We start from the raw sequence: 21,694 nt of genomic DNA, 5'->3' as shown, positions 1-21,694 counted from the left end.
CTGGAGTCAGAACCCCTTTACCTCCTAGGTCCCACCAAGGACCTCTGCTGGAGACACCACACTGGCTCTCCATGCGCAAGTTGAGGAACATTTCCTCCCCCCAAAATCACAAATTACAAACAAAATTAATGAAGCACAATCCTGAACTGTTTCCAAACACTACACCTCTACATTGCTGACTCAGATCTGACAAACTAAGGCAAACACCTCTCATATCTCGCCGTGCTGCAGATTCCTTGCTGAGTTTCCACAAACAGCAGACCTAGTATGTGGCACATAAACCCCTGAAATTATTAGAATTCAAACAAAAATTCATTTTTTGAACTCTACTGAGTGCTGCTTCAGACAAAAACTTACAATAGCCAATAGCACAGGCATTCCACTATGAATGTCAAAACTGTTGGCTATTTCACCTCCCATCAGCATCCATTCCATTCTTACCTGGTAGATATCAGAAAGGCTGCTGCTTCCTGAATCACTAGTGATGCTACATCCTGAGTGACTAGATGAAACGTGGGTCACCTGTGGGTGGAGACTGTCAGTAAGGTGCAGCTTTGTGAAATCTGCAGGAAGCTATAGATGGAGCAAAAAAAGCATCATTACAATTTGAGGTAGATACACAACAAAATTAATTCAACTCATTTATGTCACACTTTACTCTCTGCCAGTACCAAGTGCATTAAGAAAACCACTGGGGCTTGAGAACGCAGCTTAAAAAAACTGAGGTTTTGTAGATTATTTTTTTTTAATTAATGCAGAGGTCAGCAAAATACCATCAAATTGCTGCAAATACAAGAGATCTTTAAAAACCATGTATCTGAAGACAGCCACCAGTGAAGCAAAAACACTTCAGTGTCCTGCTATGGAGTTTGGATAGAATTAACACACATTAATATTGTGCTAGTTTCAATATCAATGGTTTCCTGTAGAATGGGACTAACAGTAAGTAAAGTCACATACTTTAAGAAAAACAAGCACTGCTCTGGCTTTGGCTGACTCTTTTACATCTGAAGTTGACAAAGTACATTAGAGACAAAATCCAAACCACTGAGCTATGTTATACTTTGAGCCAAATAATACGATGGCAAATAGGAAATGTGAGAAGACTGACAACTGCAAAGAGATACAATCCTGAAATGAGTTTTCTCACATGCATTGCTGAACTAGTAATTGAGATGTTATATTTGATCACTTAATCATCCACCAAGATTTGTTATGTATATTTTTACTATTGCTCGGTGCACATAGTGTCCATGAAAATCTTTTAAGAATTGTAAACTTCACCAGACTGCAGAAAGTGAACTTTGATAAAGGAAAGCATTTGCTATCTGAAGAAAAATTTAAATGCTATTTCAGGAACGTAATACTCTTCTCCTCAAGAAGCTTTCATGCCACTGCTAGTTAATAAAAGTATGTTAATATGTCAATTTTGGTATGCGATGCATGCCTCAATTATTTAAAAAAAAAAAAAACAACTTTGAAACTTTCCGTTTTTGTTTTTTTTTTTTCCAACTCAGACAAGGTAGATACTTTCTACAGAGGTGTGTTTGTACCAAGAATGTCATACGCAGTGTGTCCACCCATGTCAGTTATATAAATTCTACCTTGGCACTACTACCATTCTCAGCAGGCAGGAATGAAAACAAGAGGTCATTCAGAATTAAGACATAATAGGTCAATCAGTATGAAAAGTTATGAAAAAAGTCATCTGCAAGTCACAAGACAACGTGATTGAGAAAATGACTAGCTCTATACAGTGAAAGTTACTGAATTATTTTATATCTGTTTGCCTGGTTTAAATATGTTTAGGGAACATGCCCTGAAAGAACCTTGGCTTTAGAATTCGTGGTGAAAGCACAGACAACTGGAAACCTTTAGTTTTATTTAGGCTGACTGCCACTTCCAGCTCTAATACACCTGAAAAAGATTTCTTCCTTAACATAGAACGACCACACTTGTGACTGCAGAAATGCCTACATTTTAAACAATTCTTTCTTAATATTTTATCTGAAAGTGGGGCTTAAAAAAAGGAATCAAACATTAGTAACCCTAAAAAGTTTCAGTAAGCCCAGAGCTAGAGTTGATCTTCATATACCAATCAACAAAGAAAGGGCAATTAACAAAAGCAATACTCTAATACATACAGCCATGGATGCTGCCTCCAGAAAAATCTAATTATGCTCACTACTGTTGATGATACACCAGAAGGAGAAAATAGTTTGAAGGAGTGCATTAGTTATAGTAAGTACTGTCTCTGCTATTTCCTTTTCCATCTGTGAGTTTGAATTAGCACAAAACTGAACAGTATTTACTTATATCAAGGCCATTATATCAATGTTATCATTATTTGAGCCAGTCTACAAATAAGTATATATTCCATAGGTAGAATGTGTAGTAGTGAACCACCACAGCTTTTGCAATGTGTTGATGAATGTTCCTAACAGTACAATCTCTTAGAATTAAAGTTGTCCAGGTTTATTTCCAAGTATAGTATAAATTTGAGTTACGGGCACAAACCATCTAAGAATCACACATTCAATGATGATGCACAAAGATAGCGTATTTCGCGAGCTTTACCTTTTATAAAGTGACAGCTATTACAATAAAAATAAATAATAACTCCACAGGGAGGTGCATATCAACACAGTCTTAAGCCCAGCCAAACTTGTTTAATTTTTCATAGTGCCCTGTAAATATCTATGTCATTAACAATTGCATTTATTTTTTATCAATGCAATAACAATTCTTAATAACCTTACATCAAAGCAAATCCAGTTAGTGTGTTAAAAAATGAAATTAAGCTATGTTTACTATAATGACTGCACTTAGTGCTTTAAATGGACAGCAAGGATTTATGTTACAGGCAATAGGAAGAGTTAGGGGATTCTACAATAACTGATTAAACACATCGCAAATAAAAGCAAGCTTTCTGAATTGTTTTGACTGTAGACAACCAGCTGTATGTTTGATGATTACTGGTTTTAGAACAACTCCTCCAGTCCAAGCCATGCTGCATGAGCTGGACTTGCCAAGCCGTGACAGCAGAAGATCAGAAGCAGACAATTTACTTAGGGCAACCTAACTAGTCACTTTGATCCTAATCAAGTATGACTATTCACAAGCACAAAGCACATGCACACATCTTTGCAGAATAACTACTTCTCTGTGCTACACGCCCAAAAGCAGTATCCACTTCAACTGCCCTACCCCCAAATAAATTAAGGTGAGAATTTGTGCAAGGAAAAAAAAACATATATACAAAAATTAAATAAAAAAAATGTGAGCTCAATGAAAAGAGTGTGTGAGAAATACATGCATTTCTTTCTTAGCCACATACTGCTATTTAAAATATTTAATGTACAGAGTTGTACAAGGTGGGGAAAAAAGTTAAGCACTGATAACAATTTAAAAAGCACATGTGCTTAAGTCTTCTATGTAAGAGCCTACACCTCTAACTTTTGAAGAACAGCATCTGGTAAATGGTTTTCAGTAAGCAAAGCAAGAATGAAATGCAATGTTCAACCAACCTCAGCAGTGCCAGCAAAGTTGTCTGACCCACACCAGGGTATGTACACCTAATTTCTTACTTGCATTAGAATATGATCAGAAAACAACATCATGAAACTGTAATACTATACCCACTGAAAAAATGGCTAGGAACATCAACCTCTGCTTTTGGGAAGTACATGACAGTTAACTTCACTACAACAGGTATATTTGCTGTGCTACTGAATATCACTTCATTATGAAATTTTGAAGCGTTCTGTGCTTTTATTCAGCTATCATTCCATTCAACAGTTTAGTAGGGACTTTAATATTTAGTACCACAGTAAAAATAAAGGTTTTCTTGGAACGTTTCAAAACCTGTACAGGGTAGATCTAGCACATGCCTGATCTTCCAGATCATGCAGCAATACCAGGAACTCTGTCTCAGCAACATCACCTATCGCAGACTGAAGACACCACAAATGGCATCAGAACTGAAGAGTCATTTTAATTTTGTTTTCCATTTTCATTAAATGATGGCTAGTTTTAAGGGGTCATAAAAGGAACAAGGATCAAAGGCAACTTGCATATTTTATGTAACCTATAACTTGCATATTTTATGTTTTCTGCCAGAGCACTAAATTACAGCTTTGCTGAAGCCAGCCACTACATTTCTTAACTTTATTACTGAACACTTGGGAGTCACAGCATCAGAAGGAACTACCACACAGAGTAAAACATTGCAGGGTAATTTAGAAAAAAAAAAAATTGTTTTTTCTTAAGTAAATACAGCTTCAAAACATTATATGTACACTAGATTAAACAATTATCAGTCATTGAAAGCATAAGATAACTGACCTGATAAACTATTTTCAGAACAAGTTTTGTAAGTGAGAAACATTAAGGCTGCATATGTATAGATCTAATGAAGTATAACAGGGGTACAAAATTCTTAATACAAAAAAAGTATCCTATAAAATAGTTAACACCAAACCCCTAACCTTAATTTGATGGAGGTCAAAACAGTATATTATAAATATGCACATAGCTCTTCACAAGTGAGCATGTGTGTGTACATACACAGTTTACATGAATAGAGACCATAGAAAAAACAGTACATCTGTAAACTTCAAGCTTTTACTTCTTGAAAACCCTAAAACAAATGACAACTTAAACTATTATCTGAAAGTATCTTAAGGACAAAGAGGATCTCCATTTTGAACTGTACAGTACCTTAAACCCTATCACGTCTTCCTATTAAAGGCAGCATTTTATTGCTTCCACCCTCAAAGTGAGTCACTGCTTTATGCGTGCAAAGCTAACAATTACTTTGCTCTGAATATGTTCCTCCTATTTTAAGAACATTATTTTCTCCTACCCTAGAGCATGCCTTTCTGCATAACAAAAGGCAACTTCAACTCAATAAATCATTTGGCTTATCGTTCTAATACAGTATTTTAATATATATATTTTCAGAATATTTACTGTACATGAAATTAAAATCCTTGGCTATAGCATAAAAAGGTGTGCAAACAGCAAAACATGAGTTAAATGAAACTCTTCTTCACTTTAATAGTATCCATTGTGAGGGTTTGATTTTTTTGTTTAAACTGAGTTATATATGAAAACAAGTATAAATGCAACAGTGGAAAAGACAGACACAAGCATGTCATTTAAAAATATATCAGTATGCATTTTATAAACAAGATCTTCTACTGAAGGCTAGTCAGCACTTTATGAAAGATTTATAAAGCCTGCAATGTGACCTAAGTACATACACAGATAGGTGGAATTAGAGAGCAAAGGTATAACGTTGGTATGCAACTCCAATGAAGGATTCTGTAAGTAATTAAGTGCCACTGAGACAGGCCAAGCAAGTGCAGTAAACATAAGGCAACACAAAATACCTCCTTTGTAGCTTCTACTTTCACTTTCTGAAATTAAAGACATGCAAACACCAATTCCTCAGCCACTAAACACATGCTTCTGAGTGCTTATTCTGTAGTACCTCTTTACTGATAAAAGCCACCATAATAAAAAAAAAGTTTTATTTTATAGATGCTGCACTTAGCCCACAAATCTAAGTAAATTACAAAGTTATTTTGGTATTCTGCATCTTTTCTAGCAACAGCAGCCAAATAAAATAAATACTATGCCTTAGTCTTTCCCATTTTTTCCTACCAAGATGAAATGTTAAAATGTTTATTTCACTACATGAGTGTAGATCACCAATCCAGTATTCTATCAATTCAGGAACATTTTATTTCAATGTTTCATGTTAAATTTTTATGTTAAATCTTTGTATGTCTTTTGCATGTGTTTTAAGGATATACTCATATTTATGATACTTAATGACTGAAAGAAGAAATACTTCTACTAATGGTGGGTACACTATTTCAACATAATTCTTTCACTAACGAAGACAGACATCAAGGAAAACATTTTTACGGTTCAGTGATTTAAAACACAGCAGTCAATGTAAGTAACTACAGAATAATACTGTAATTTCTATTGATTCTGCCTACAGACATGATGCAGGCTGACATGTTCAGTGCAGAGTTAAATTTAAAATAAAAGTTTAAGCTCTATGCACATCAAATTAGGATGCAATTTTCCAAGCAGCATTTCCTTGTACTTAGGGGTAGTATGGAAAACATTCAGAAGTTTTGATGTATTTTCTCTGAAATCTCCAGCAAGAGTTAAATGAAAACATTGTGACATGAATTATGTCTTCTGTATATAATTCACTTTATACAAAAGTATCTTGTGTGTTTTGAATCTCTAAATTTTCCCCAAACAGGCATCTTAATGTGAAACCGTGAGTCAGACATGAAAAACTACTCTTAAAGACACTCTCTATCTTGAGCACAAAACAGGACACTACCCATGTTCTGAAAATTTGGGTACTGTTGCTGTTAAGCAATTGTTCATATACAAAGCCCACAGCAGAACACCTGTGACAGAAAAATAAGCATTATAAGGATCTTTTCAGCCAAGTCGTTCATATTCCCCTGCACCTACACTTTGCTGTAGGTAGCCTCCCATCAAACTATTCAGAGATTCAAGTTAATACATGATCTGTTGGTCTTGGGGACAGAATGAGACAGCGCAAGTAGAGGCGAACTTCCTTTTGTTTCCCTTACAAAACACACAGTGACTGACACTTACAGTACATCTAGTAGCTCTCAGCAGCTAATCCTATGAGCATTTAAAGCAGTGAACATAGTTTGCATGAAAGATTATTGACTTCTGCAGAGGGACAGAGGTGGTGAAATGTAATGGGTATCTGGGGAATGGAGAAAAGATCTCAGGGACTACTACTGAAATTTAAAAGAAAAAAAAAAAGGAAAAATTGTATCATAGAGGTAAAAAAAAGCAGAACAAATTTGAACTAAATCATAGTAAATTGAACTAAATAATGCTAAACAGGTTTTCCAAAGCTGCTCTTCGGTTTTTTGAAATTCCAAACTCAAATCATCATAATGTACTAATGGTGAAGAGCAGCAAAGCTGCAAGATCAAAATATTTTTTCTTAGAACGTTACTCAGAAGTCTGTCTCAGTCAGGAAACACCTAGTAAAAGCAAAACACAGCACTTTTAAAACATGGAATCAGTGGTGGGTTTAAAGTTAGATCAGTTCTGCTCCACGGATGAAACTTAAAGAAACCATTCTACAACTGTTTTGACTCTAGATATATGTTCAGTACCAACAACTCTTTTTTAACCTCAACCACGTGGAGTAACATGGACTACTAACATTTTTTTCCAAACAGTACAGTGGAAGCAAAACCTTGCAAAAGGGAGTACACATAGGATTCTCAGGTCTTCCTTTATTTCATTAAAAAGCACTTGGTATTTTATATTGATTTGTTTGTTTCATAGGGTATCTACAATTTAGATCAGATCCCATTCTTACTCACTTGGAACTCTGACAGTTTGCCAAAGAACTCTGTCACTTTGATAGGCTGAGAGAGTTGGTGGTATTCAGCTTGGAGAAGAGAAAGCTCCAGGGAGACCTTATAGCAGCAGCCTTCCAGTACCTGAAGGGGCCTATAGGAAAGCTGGGGAGGGGCTTTTCACCAGAGAGGGCAGTGATAGGACAAGGGGTAATGGTTTTAAGCTGTAAGAGGGTAGATTTACATTAGACATCAGGAAGAAATTTTTCACCATGAGAGTAGTTAGGTGCTGAAAAAGGTTTCCCAGGGAGCTTGTGGAAGACCGCTCCTTGGAGGTGTTTAAGGCCAGGTTTGATGAGGCTTTGTGCAGCCTGGTCTAGTGTGAGGTTGGAACCTGATGATATTTAATGTCCTTTCCAACCTTAACCATTCTATGATTCTACGAACTCCTTCAAAATGCAGAATCTCTTATTCCAGCATTTATAAGGACATACCACAAGACTCTTGTTAGCACCCCGCTGCCTCACCAAGCACTTGCGCTGAGAGCCCCAACACAGTCTGCACAGTCCACACCCACACAGTAACTAACAGCTGTGTAAAAACACCAAATAAAATGGGGAAGGGAATTCATGTTGTGGAACTCTACTTAATGATAACTGACAATGAGGGACAGGCACTCAATGACATTGCAGTCTCAGCTGAAGGAAAGACTGTTCTGAGGCATTTCAGTTGGCTTATGAAATATTACTATGGTAAGAGTGCAGAAAACTGAGCTCAACCACTGAACTTCAGTAAAAGCTCCTCAGTACTTAACAGCAGTAGACGTGGAAGACTAAAAATGAATCAGAGATTTTTGTTTTGCAGAGATCTCTTGCTTGGGAATAACTGATTTTCATACTAACATAATGCATGTTCCAGTTGATGTTTTTTTTTCCCAACAGATATTTCTAAACACTTCCTCTTCTGGCTGTTTGGGCATTTAATACACTAAGAACTACCGCTGAGCTGGAAACTAAACTGCCTACTTTCCAGGTTTCTGAAGACCTAAAAGGTTAAATTTTTAACTCTTTGGTCTGTTACAAGTAACTGTGGGAGAGGAAGTAGCAGAGCAGCTGGTCACAAACTTTACTTCCACAGGAAATATGACAAAAGATTTATGCCTAGGGATGTAAAAGCAAGAAAAGTTCAATGTGGGCACATATGTTTACAGAAAATGGTAATTCCAACATTTTCAAGCAAGATGTTTTAAATCCTGTGAAAGATTTTAAGTGAGGGGATGCCCATGTACACCCTACATACAGGCCCATTTTGGTTTTCTTATACAGCAGGAGGTGCTAAAGAGAAATTACATCAGCAGGGGTAAAACTGATGGCACCTGCAGCCAGATTTTATTTCCAGCTTTAAACACCACTTGGGATTGAAAACCACTACAGACAAGTAAAGAGTTTAGTCCAAAGGTGAAAACATCTATTCTGGGCACATCTTAAAGCAAACACCTATGATAGTGCACAATGACAAGTGTTGGATTTTCCACCAGGGGAATGTATATTGCTTCTTTTGTCTTATACCTGATAACAGAATATTTCATTTCATTATTACAGCACTCTAACCAATCTAAGTAAGCTTGGTTAAGTTTTTCACACAGTCATGAAGGGACGCCACAGTTCTGAAGTGCAACTGCTTAATCTGAACTACTGCAGTTTACTTGCTGAACTACAGCACTAAACTATTGCACTGAACTAATTTACAACAGTAAAAGAAATCAAAGTGAATTGATACTAGAATAAAGAAAAAATAAATTAAGGGCTACCCAAAAAACAGATATATTTTAAAAGATGGAATATGAAAAACTATAAATATAGGAAAGATCTTAGAATTCCTCTCTTTCCAACTGGAGTAAAAACCAAACATGCTGGTAAAACCTGCTTCATATCACAGCACAAAGAGACACTTGGTACAAGGGACAAGCAGGATTCTTCTATGAGAGCAGGATGACTTCTACTTGGAGTGAAAGAGATAAAATGCAGTATGAGAAGACGTGAGATCACAGACTTGGAGACAAAAACCAAGAATCTAGAAACTCATCTGTCAGAAATGACTGTGAAAAGAGTTTCAGTATATACACTCATCAGAAGCTGACTGAACTGCTAAGGTGATGTAGCAGAAGGAAAACTCAATGAGATCACAGCATGCATCATCCAGAAATACAGAAGTTCTGGGCTCTTCTCCATGGTCCCAGCAGAGACCTTCTTTAGAAATACTGCACACATTCCCAGTTATATGTTTTCAATAAAGATGGACTTACAGCCCTAACACACAGATTCAGAGAACTATCAGGATTCTCAGAATAAGAAAAAACACTGTCTGAGAAAGCACAAGAGAAGCACTGGCTTATTACGCCTTATTCAGCCCAAGCTGAGAGAGGGTACAATCATTATTGTCGCGAACCGACTTAACGTGGGGGGAGAAGACAGGCCATTCTCCACAAGTATCTAAATATAGGAAGGAGGAAAAAGAAATATTCCTAGTAAAATGGAATGCAGGCATAAAGCCTAACAAGCAGTAAGCTGAAAGAAGGTTGCTACCTAATGAGCCACAGAGATTCTCAAAACCAGACTCAACAGAAGCTGGGGTAGAGAAGGCTTTCAAACCGAAGCTAGACAGTTATGAACGTGCTGTGCAACAGTGTGTAAGGGCAGTGACCCAGAAAATCCCTTCCACATCCCTGTCACTCCTCCAAGCAGAAAAACCTGAAGCCAACTTAATTTTCTACATATTTATCATTCAGAAGCAGACTAACTAAAGGAGGAAAAAAGACAAAAATCTACATGATTATCTTAACATTTCAGAATTTCTTACTGGTAGCTTCTTAGTAAAGACTGAAGTATTCTGTACACTTCCAAGGAAAAATATTTTTAAAGATATAGATAAGTAGGGAGTTGCTATGCACAGATGCAAAGACTGGATACTTTCATTTGTACACTATTACCTCCATAATACTAAACTAATTGAAAGAAATGTGATGAAAATTTAGAGACCTTGCAATTCACAAGCAACTAAATTGAATTTAAAAAAATGGATGGCTGCAGCCTTGTCAATGTCACCCTTAAAGAGTTTTAACTAAAGGATTATCTTTGCTTTATAGTATCAACAAATAGCTCGTAAGAGAACTGGTGTTTGGTGGTTTTGCACCAAAATGCAACATCTTTGCTTTCCAGTAACTTAAGCAACAGCAGGCGAACATCCAAAATTTCTTCTGCTTACGACTTCCTCCACATAACAACTCATGCGCTGCAACTACTTGTTTTGCATTTGCTCACTATACAGTGGAAGTTTTCTTTATTTTTCCTGTCTGACAATGGAAGATGCACTTTTGCTTCACACAACCAAAGAACTGAAGAAACTAAAGTATTGCAGGATGCATATTCTCAACACTCAAGAGGCTATAAAAACATTTCTTCACCTTGTTTTTAAGTATACTGTAGCATTCTTTGATATAAAGAAAAAATATGTCTTACAATAATCAAAGTTGTCAGATTCTTAGTTGCATAATAGCGAGCATTGCAACATAATAATACAAAAGTTTTTTTAAATGGCTGGAAAAAATGAAAGGGAAATAATTTTGCTTTAAAATGGGGATGCTATTATTTTTGAAAGAAAGGTTGTAGATAATACTTCTTAGACTGACATCCAGAGAAAAAAGAGGTTTCATACTTGCATTACAAAGTACTATATCTAATGTCTTGCTGGTTTTCTGGATAACAAAAATAGCACAGCAACAAGACAACTCAAAATACTTTTAAATTACATGCATTTATTTTTATACATGACTAAAGTTGTATTATTCATCTTATCTACGATGTTTAATGCTATATTAACATACCTACTAGTTAAACTACTTTATTATGAGTTTTGAAAGTGCAACTGTACTCATGCCAATACAACAGTAGTGAATGTTGCTATAACATTACTACATAATTTTCCTACATATAATTCCTACATAATTTTATTTACATATTCCCTCACACAGTAGCCAAAGATAATAAATTAAAATTTTTCACATCAACACAAACTTTTAAAACAGCGTAAGGTATCATGCATTCCTAGTACCCCCAGTGGTTTTATTTGGTCTCAGAATAAGATTCTGTCTTCTTTGAACTACTACATATATTTACTAGCTTGGACAATAGACATACTTGTGTGTGCTCCCTGTGATCATAGGAAAAGAAAAAGGACTGTTTATCTTCTTTTCAACAAAGAGCCTTTAGGAAGTACAAAGATGTTCCCTAAATTCTGAAGCATGGAGCAGCAACAACTGTCCAAAGCAATTAAAAATTTACAAAACTCAACACAGAACCATCTTTTACATTAACAGTATTTCCACTGAATTTTTGAAACAACCTGCAGAGCTGTTCTTGAGGTCAGTTATTCAAAACCGTAATATCAAATGCTAAGTTCAATTAGCCCTATTTTTTTGTTTAGTACCACCTAACTTTTCCAAATATCCTCAACAACTTATTCACAAGGTATCGGTTTCCCAACTTCCTTCAACGACAAAGCCAAACAAGAAGGCCCCATGTGGTGCCTGCTAAAACCAAGGGTGCTTTAGAGCAAGTAGATATCATCAATTTAATTGAAGCACCATGTTGTTACGCTTAAAAAGCCGACATTCAGCTGTGACTTCCAGAAATTTATCTAGTTGTGTCTGTGCAGGTGTGCATACAGTTTAAATCACTCCTTATATTCCTGCCTTAGGTCAACAGCATACTAAAAACCACATTTCATGTAGCAACTTATACCTTCCACTGACACCATGAAATATTTCAATGGTGCCTATTTAAAAAGATATTTTAAATCAGACATTGCCAATCTGCATTAAAAATAAGTCGCACAGAAATCAGCTGGAAATACCAGGATAAATAACTGTAGACTTTTCTACAAATACAATGAGTGAAGTTAATCTTTTTTTCCTGCCACCTACCAGAAGATTAAGTATAGAGACCTAGGATGTATGTACATCAACTACTGCATTAGGTCACCTTGCAATAACCAAAAAATTTGAGAGTCAAATTTTAGGCACTGATTTATGACAGGGCTAGAACGGTCTTTGCTATAACACCCCATGGTGCAAGAGATTCGGAAGGTTACTTTCTTTTACGAAAGTGGTAGAAATTTTAGTTATTTACTACATTAAACATTATCTCTGCATGCTTAACTGAATAAAATCCAGCTGGAACACTAAACCTCCACTTTAAAAAAAAAAAAATCATATTACTCTAACTCAGGAATTCCTAAATTTAGTTTTCCCTGGGTACCATTGGCACAGAAGGAATAGTAATGTACAATACTAATAGAAGTGGCAGGTGTTGGAGTGACATTTAGCTGTCTAAACAACCTCTTCCTTCAACAGGAAAGAGGTAGATAACTAGATTTTCTGTACACTACTGCTGACATGCACGCCACTGTTTGTGAAACTGTGCTTTAGTATCCATTTATTTAAGAATAGCAGCTGTATCTGAAGACTTTGGAAACTCTCTACTAAACAGACATCTGAAATCATTTGCTGTGAGTTCTAAGAAATCTCTTTTCTCACACACACACAAAAATGAATAAAAAAAATTTTAAAATTAGCAAGTAAAAGAACCTCCTGCTTCGGAAACAAGAAAGACTGAACAGAACAGAAAGTCATGAAATCTGACAACAGAAAATGCTTGCAGAAGCCATAAACCAACAGGCAAGGAGAGGTACACCTTCTACAGCTTTTAACAGAAACTACCAATGTTTTCATTTTAGTTTGCTTTTTATTCTGCTCCTACAGCTGCAAACAGCTTCACTTTTAAAAGAATTAGTATGAGTCTTCTCTGCTGCCTTAGAAAATTCAGCAGACCACCATTTCTATTTTTAAAGTAGGACACTTTACAAAGGCTCTGAAATTCATAAATTCATGCATTTCCCTTTTCTTGGTAGTTCCTTAAAGGTGAGGACAACAGAAAAAAAGATTCTTCTACATTATTTATGGATATTTCAAACAAAAACCCCCTATAGTCAGCTTTTTATTCAAAGGCCAAAAAACCTAGCTAAAAATCCACTGGTGGTGTGGGTCAAAACAGAAAAGGCAAGTATGCCAGGGAGACATATCCAAATCTGACATCTGGCTCTCTTCTGAGCAATCTAGAAAAAGAGCTACTGCCTGCCAAGTATTTGCAAGATTTTTTTTATTTTTTTTTTCCCCTAGCTCATTATCAGGAATACGTTAAGATTTGGAGGTCAAACTGTACACTGATCAGTGAAGCAGCAGAGGCAGAAAGTGTACAATAGAAGTACACTTTGAAGTATCTTTAGCTGCTTACATATAAGAAACAAACAAATCAAGTGCACAAAAAATGAAGTTAAATAGGAAAACAGGGCTGACAGTTCACCAAACCTAGAACATAGCTAGCTAAGAGGTAATTCCAACAATTGCCTTTAGATTTCCCAAAATCTAGAATGCTTATTTTTTTTTTAACCACAACCAAAGACATCCAGTTTTCAGGTACAGTGTCCTTCATCACCCTGTTTTCAAGCTATCAGTCCCACTACAAAGTTATGGTCCAGTTCTACAGCTATATTCTTTTTTTTTTTTTTTTTTTTACCATGCTCTTTCAAATAATCCCACATTAGACATTCCTGACCCTAACACAACTCCCACAGCATTCAGTAGGTTAGCAGACAAGCAGCAGCAGATAGGCATTCAGGAAACAATGCTATGGATGGAGTCCTAACTGCACAAATGAGCTCCCATTCTCCTGGCTCTGCAGGAATAACAGCAGCACTGAACAGTAAAAGACTATTTTTAACTATAAAGCAAGCCAACATGACTAAATACACAAAGGGAGCAGACCTACAATATAGCACATCATCTTCATTCTTCAGAGGAGGAAAAAAAAGCTTTAATCCATTTTTTCTTACTTGCAAAGTCACAGTTTGGAGTCAAGCTATAAACCAATAAATCCTACCCAGTCAGTGTGTCCAAGTGACCCAGCACGCAGTGCTTGTAAGCAAGAAAGCTGACAGGCTGCAGTCAGATAAAACGAGGCAGTATTTATAGACTGAGTGAAAGAAATCACAGGTTGAGGAATCTGACCACTGGGTCATCATCTGGGTTTACAGTGTGGTTCCTCCCTGGCTGTCCACATACCTCTGAAGATCAGGTAACTGCAGATACTGTGATGATGCAATACCACTACCAAATACCAGAAATGTTTTCACTTGGTCACCAACCAACCCTGGGATAGCTGAAATAATTTATCTACAGGTAGAAAGCTACAAGTGATACATGGAGCTATATTTTACCACTGCCACAGCATCTGAAAGCTTATTAACAGACACTAATTGCAGCTATAATGTAATATTTGGCACTTCTTTGCATCCTAACTCATGAGTTTGTTTTTTCTTTATTTAGAAAAGTAATTGGCTCTTGATTCAAGTCAGGAAGCCGGGGCTGAAAAAGACTGCCGGCTCGTGTTAAAACAATTTTCAGTCCAAAGAATCATCATCTTCTTTACAAGCTGCAAATGCCACAGAGGTTTGCATGTATTTGAGCATCAAGTCAAAACCACCTTTACACTCAAGGCAAAAATCTTCACATTTTGTCAAATAGTTGAGAGCTTTCTGTTGTCATTTACAGTAGTCACTAAACTGGAAGTCAGAAGACGTAAAAAATCAGAGAGCCCCTTGTAACTGAAGGAGGGATACCCACTCTCCCCTCCACTACCCAGCACAGGGACCATGCAGAACAGGTACTTCAGGAATTTGTAACAGGCCAAATTATTTTATATCCTTTTAAGGCACACCAGATAGGCTTTGGTATGAATGGCATATTACACAGCAGACATCAATTTGACTGCCTGTACACAGGACTCTGGGAAGACTAGAAAACTAGGCAGTCCAAGCTGAGATTTAGCAGGCTACTCCCCATTTAGGAAAATTTCACATTTCATGAAAAGGAAACTAAACATGCTGGAACTTCTTGCTCCAACATTTGCAATAGAGACACATGGATCACAAAAGAATGATGCCCTTATTTTTATCTTTTTGACCAGAATAAAGTTTAAGCCAACTAGAGAATGCCAGGTTAGCTAAATACTGTGTAGTTGGGTTCACAGCAGCAAGATTCAGATTTGCAGTAAGAGCAACCCAAAAAGATAGATGAAGCTTTTTGGCCGAAGGCTGGACCCATTCTTGCATCCTACTATACTGCACTAGTCACATAACGAAGTCCAGCATCACAAGTGCAAATTACAAACACATAAAATTTCATCCTATCTTTCAGTCACTTCACCAAATGCAATTGATTGTGATCCTTCATCTTTTCTGAGAGATTAAAAAAATAAAAATTAGGCACTAACTTATTTCTATCCCTATCTCTCAGATATATTAGGGATTAAGTAGCAGCACTATTTAGGTCATTGTGCTATGTTGACATAAGGCTATCTACCTTCAATATTACCCATATAAAAGAACTGCAACCTGTTATCCTTCATCTGCCCTTCTAGTATCCTCATACAAACACAAAGTTTAGGAAGGAATGACAATGCTCCTATAAATTCCAGCTCCTGGGCATCGGATCAGCTTTTGCAAGCAACCCCCTGAGAAGACTCCTTCAGTACAGTTTATTCTTCCTGGGGTTCTCAGCTGAATCATCACACCATCTCAAAATGAGCAGCAGAAAGAAGACTACTGGCAAGTTGACAAAACTGGAAGAATAACCAACAATCCAGTACTGGGATATCATATGAGTGCCAGTTACATTTCAGTAACAGATTGATGGGTTAAGTACACAGAGGTGAGAATCCTATGAAAGCTTGCAGCCCTGTAGGGTCATCCCATGCTTCTCTTGCACTACAGCTACCAGACTTTTAAATGCAATCTTGAAAAAGAAGTGTAGCATGTACAAGGTTCTTTGGTCAAGGGTAAATCTTTAGACATTAATCTCTATTTTTCTCAAATCCCTAACATTACCTACACTTATCATATAGGGTCTTCACAGAAAGTAGGACTTGTTATCTACTGACAATAAAGGACACTGGAAACACTGCTTCACTACTACACTTACCTGCACGAATTGAAATACTTTATTGAGATTTTCTGGTATTTCTATTAATTTTTAAATTCAGAGAATGCTAACCAGAATGCATCAATAATAGTAAATGAAAATAATTAGTCTAGTTACATGTTTGCTGTTGCAACTAAGATATAATAATTAAAATCAGATTTTAATAAAATAACCTTGAGATCCTGAATTTTTAAAATTTATTTCAGTCAGAAAAAAATCATACCACTGTGTATTTATGAAAGCATTAGTAAAATCAGTTCAGCTTTTCAAACATCAGGGATGCTGTTAAGGACTAATTTGTAGCAATGTAAAGCCTAGAATACACCAAGGAATAAAAACCATCTAAAACAGTTGAAGAAAAACACTTCAATTGAGCTTTAAAAAAAATATTCTTAAGAGTTTACAGCATAAACATCATTCATTATCTCAGAGAGCTGATGGTCTGAACACAGTTTAAATGTTTATCCAATTCTAGTTATTAGAGAATTAGAAAATATAGTTCCTAATGTTCATATTGTTAAACTATGTGCAGTTAACTTTTGTTATTTCATGGTTTTGGCAGACAATGTGCAAAGCTATCAACTACCTAAGTATTTTGCAGATGAGATTCAGGTCACCTCAGCAGCAGATACAGAACAGGAGACATGTCCCCTTGCTTTTGCATGCTGGAGCAGTACCAGAAGCAGCAACTGCAAAACCAAGCAACACAACTGGCAGCAGCTTCTAGTCCTCTTGTAAGTTATGTATTTCTTTGCATATCACTCACTGTCTGAGATTCCCTGCCTCAGATAATTTCAGATATTGAAATTTCAGAAAATCTGATTTACTTCATCTTGCTGGAACATTTTTACAGGTCCATCTGGAAACTTGGAAATTGTTTAGGTACAAGCATTAAGTACCACCATTAAAAACTCTCCAGCCAGTATCCTGCAATGGAATGCAAATATTTCGCAGATGGAAGAACTGATTTGAGGTATGGAGTAACAGGACTTCCTTAGCTGACTATTCTTGCTTCTAGTTACAACAGACTTCATGCTATTCCCTGGGCATGTTTTAATTCCCTGATATTTTTAACCTACACTACTTAGCACAACATATTCCATTATGTTCTGCTTTATAGAGATCCTGTTACTCCTCTGCATTTATTAACTTAAAGAATCAGGAACAAACCTACAGCACCTTAAGGGCTTTAGGATTTCTTGACTCTTTAAAGATTCAGCCTTTTGTTTGGTGTTTTGTTTGTGGTTTTTTTCTGGTTGGTAGAATTTGATTTGTTTTTAACTGTTGGGTATCAGCAGCTCTCAATTTTAGCTGGATTTTCAGCATGCCTGAAGATCAGGCAGGAGTGTCTAAAACTCAGTGATGATAAATCCTATTAGTCTGTTGGTCTCAGCATTTTGGAAGAAGCCAACTTTCCTTTTCAGGTTCACATCTCTATCATAATGACACATTTTAGTGTGCACCATCAAAAATATCACTTTGCAAGCATTCTCACACCACCACTAGATTTGGCCACTTGGGAACATAAACCAGAATAAGTAACATTGATTATGTTCGTTTCTTAATTCTCATCATGAGGCCTGAATTGTTCCTACTTCATAAACTTGCATAAACTCGTTTAAGGGTCATTTGGATATGGTGTTGGTGGATATGGTTTAGGGTAGAACTTTGTAGAGTAGGGATGATGGTTGTACTCGGTGATCCCAAGGGTCTTTTCCAACCTGAATAGCTCTATGATTCTATGATAAACAAATTCCCTATTGTGAGGTCTTCTATGCAAGCTATCCATGCTGACCTCAGAAAAAAATTCAGTTACTGCTTAAGAAGGTAAAGAAAGCTTTGTGCACACATTCAATATACATATAGACTGTGACTTTTTTGGTGTGGTTTTCCTTTTTTTTTATTTTCATAGAATTATAGAATCATAGGGGTTGGAAGGGACCTCGAAAGATCATCTAGTCCAACCCCCCTGCCAGAGCACGGTCACCTAGAGTACATCACACAGGAAGGTGTCCAGGCGGGTTTTCAATGTCTCCAGTGAAGGAGACTCCACAACCTCTCTGGGCAGCCTGTTCCAGTGCTCTGTCACTCTCACAGTAAAAAAATTTTTTCTGATATTCACCTTAAACCTCCTATGCTCCAATTTGTATCCATTACTCCTTTTCCTATCACTGGTCATCACTGAAAAAAGCTTAACTCCATCTTCTTGACACTCACCCTTTACGTATTTGTAAACATTGATGAGGTCACCCCTCAGTCTCCTTTTCTCCAAACTAAAGAGACCCAGCTCCCTCAGCCTTTCCTCATAAGGGAGATGTTCCACTCCCTTAATCATCTTTGTGGCTCTGCGCTGGACTCTTTCCAGCAGTTCCCCGTCCTTCTTGAACTGAGGGGCCCAGAACTGGACACAATACTCCAGATGCAGCCTCACCAATGCAGAATAGAGGGGGAGGAGAACCTCTCTTGACCTACTAACCACACCCTTTCTAATGCACCCCAGGATGCCATTGGCCTTCTTAGCCACAAGGGCACATTGCTGGCTCATGGTCATCCTCCTGTCTACTAGAACCCCCAGGTCCCTTTCACCTACACTGCTCTCCAGCAGGTCAGCCCCCAACCTGTACTGGTACCTGGCGTTTTTCTTCCCCAAATGCAAAACTCTACACTTGCCCTTGTTGAACTTCGTCAGGTTTTTCCCTGCCCAAGTCTCCAGCCTGTCTAGGTCTCTCTGAATGGCAGCACAGCCTTCTGGTGTGTCAGCCACTCCTCCCAGCTTGGTGTCATCAGCAAACTTGCTGAGGGTACATTCTGTACCCTCATCCAGGTTGTTGATGAAGATGTTGAACAACACCGGTCCCAGTACCGACCCCTGAGGGACTCCACTAGTCACAGGCCTCCAACTAGATTCTGCCCCATTGACTACAACTCTCTGACTTCTTCCTTTCAACCAGTGCTTGATCCACCTCACTGCCTGATCATCAAACCCATACTTGATCAACTTATCTACAAGGATGCTGTCAAATATGTTGTGCAATCCCCAGGCCTTGAAAGACTAACAGAAATATGGCAGGACATCTCCTAAGCATCAAAGATTTTTTCAATGCCATTTCTGCAGGTCACTAATGGATTTACTAATGGATTTACTGTCATTCCTATGAAATGACCCAAATTTTGCTATTAATAAGCTTTTGAGAAAATCTGCAGGTAAATGTTGTCCTGGAGAACAGGAGTTTAGCCAGACTTCACCACAGATCTCTGGTACGGTGCCAGGAAAACAACTTGAAATCAACCTTTCAGGCAATCATTAGGCCATGGATGTGTGAACTGGGCCAATACACAGAAAATTCAAATAACAAAATCCTTACTTTGAACACTAAGTTAGGCCTAGCTATGTTGAGAAATAAGCAACTTGAGTTCTCAAAATTGCAAAATTATCCTTACTTTTTGCCAAAGATTTGCTTCAGAAAAAAAAAACAGGGGGGGAAAGGCATGGGGAGCTCACACAGGGCCACAATAGTTTTTAACTAAAACATGGTAAAAAAAAAGCTAAAGATCTTACTTTCTGCTTTCAATAATAATTTTCAGTAATTCCATACAGGTCAAGCACATCAAAAGACTGAAGCAGCTACATGACCACTAGAGGAGAGTCACTGAGCAAGCAGTGAAACATATCCTTTATCAGCAGACTTCACTTTAGAAATACCCAAAGTAAAAATGAAACACTCGTTCTTACAGGTTGTGCATAAGTCACTCCAATGTACCCTGCAATTTGAGTTGTTAATTATTGCACAGTCATGGAAGAACCATGCCTCTCAAGTCACATTTTAAAAAGCCATTACACCTATCAATTTTTTTCTTTTTTTAAAAATAACCTTGAATAATGTTCCTAAAAACACCACATAGAAGGGAAAAGGAGAAACGAGATCAAAAGATAGCATTTATAAGGCCCAAGTCTACCGTGGGAACCTGAATGTGATTTTTCCTCATAATAAAGCAGGTATATGATGCAATTTGTGAAACTTTTCAAGAGATAGTTGTTTCAACATCCACAAAATGACTGGTTTTGGAAACATCCTGCAACATCCTAATATTCAAGGCTATAAAAAAATAACGAAAACACTACAAAGCTAGTTGAAGCACTGGGACAGGCTGCCGAGGGAAGTGGTTGCTGGAGGTATTTAAAAGATGTGTAGTGGTGGTGCCTAGGGACATGGTTTAGTGGTGGACATGGCAGTGATAGGTTAATGATTGGACTTGGTGATCTTAAAGGTCTCCTCCAAACAAAACATTGTATGATTCTTAAAACCAGCAAGGATTCAGCCAAATGGAACAAACATACTGAACTCCATGTATTCATACAACAGATAAACAGAACTACTTTTTCAACCATCCAATTTTCATTTCTCTATCATCTTTCATTCAGACATAGTTTTACTTCATGTTCAGCAGATGACAACAGTTGAGTATCAAAGAACATCACCTTCAGTTGTGTATCAAGAATCAACACCTTCAGACAGGTGCCTGTAGCACTGCCTGCTCAAGACTTTCAATTTATGAAGTACAAGCTATGTAGGACTAGTACACTTGATTGATGCTGTCGATTTTATTTCTTAGATTAAGTAATCTAGGAAAGGCAACACATTTTTCACTTTTCCTCCCTCCATTTTCATCATTATGAACACAGTGGTCAGTCTACACACCATTTTCACAGAACAGTAGATTTAAGCTTGTAACAGTTTTTATTTTTTTTCTTTATCTATAAGCAGTCATTTTCCTATCAATTAAACTTGCTGTATTATCAGAATCAACGTAGAACTTTTCATCAACGCTCTCTGGAGAGTAGAAAAAGCAGGAAAAAATACATATAAACACAGCCTTCTCATCTTATTCCTGTTTGCAAATTCAAGGTATTCTATTCTACTTCAGCTTCTTCAGAACTTGAGTTTCAGGTAGAAAGATTTTATTTAGTTAGTTAGTTAGTTAGTTAAAGTTATAAATATTTCATGAATACCAAATGATTTGGTAACATGAACTTCTTTATAATTAGAATGCAATTAGGAAAGGAAAGGAATAAAACACTCTACAACCAGAAACTTATGTTTGCCACATGTATAAGAAGAACCCAGTAGACACATTCTGAAACACTGTAGACTAGTTTCCATATTTCTACACAAAACTGAATTATTGAAGAAAATGTTCCTCCTTTAAAAAGTTCTTG

The 21,694-nt window shown here is 37.0% G+C and overlaps 1 protein-coding gene across 9 annotated transcripts in view; it reads right to left on the bottom strand.

Annotated features, from left to right (window-relative positions):
- RAPGEF2 (Rap guanine nucleotide exchange factor 2) overlaps nucleotides 1-21,694 on the bottom strand; it is a 189,447-nt gene that overhangs the window by 47,456 nt on the left and 120,297 nt on the right. For 7 of the 9 annotated variants that reach the window (XM_051617218.1, XM_051617216.1, XM_051617219.1 and 4 more), the window contains one exon: nucleotides 442-573. The exons of the other annotated variants lie outside the window; for them this stretch is intronic. In XM_051617218.1, the coding sequence (XP_051473178.1) occupies nucleotides 442-573 (132 nt within the window). The remainder of the gene's footprint in view (nucleotides 1-441; nucleotides 574-21,694) is intronic. 9 annotated transcript variants of the gene reach the window in all.

The sequence above is a fragment of the Apus apus genome, chromosome 4 (genome assembly GCF_020740795.1).
Source record: "Apus apus isolate bApuApu2 chromosome 4, bApuApu2.pri.cur, whole genome shotgun sequence".
NCBI lineage: Eukaryota > Metazoa > Chordata > Aves > Apodiformes > Apodidae > Apus > Apus apus.
The sequence above is the reverse complement of the archived record's forward strand: the minus strand, read 5'-3'. Positions and strand labels throughout refer to the sequence as shown.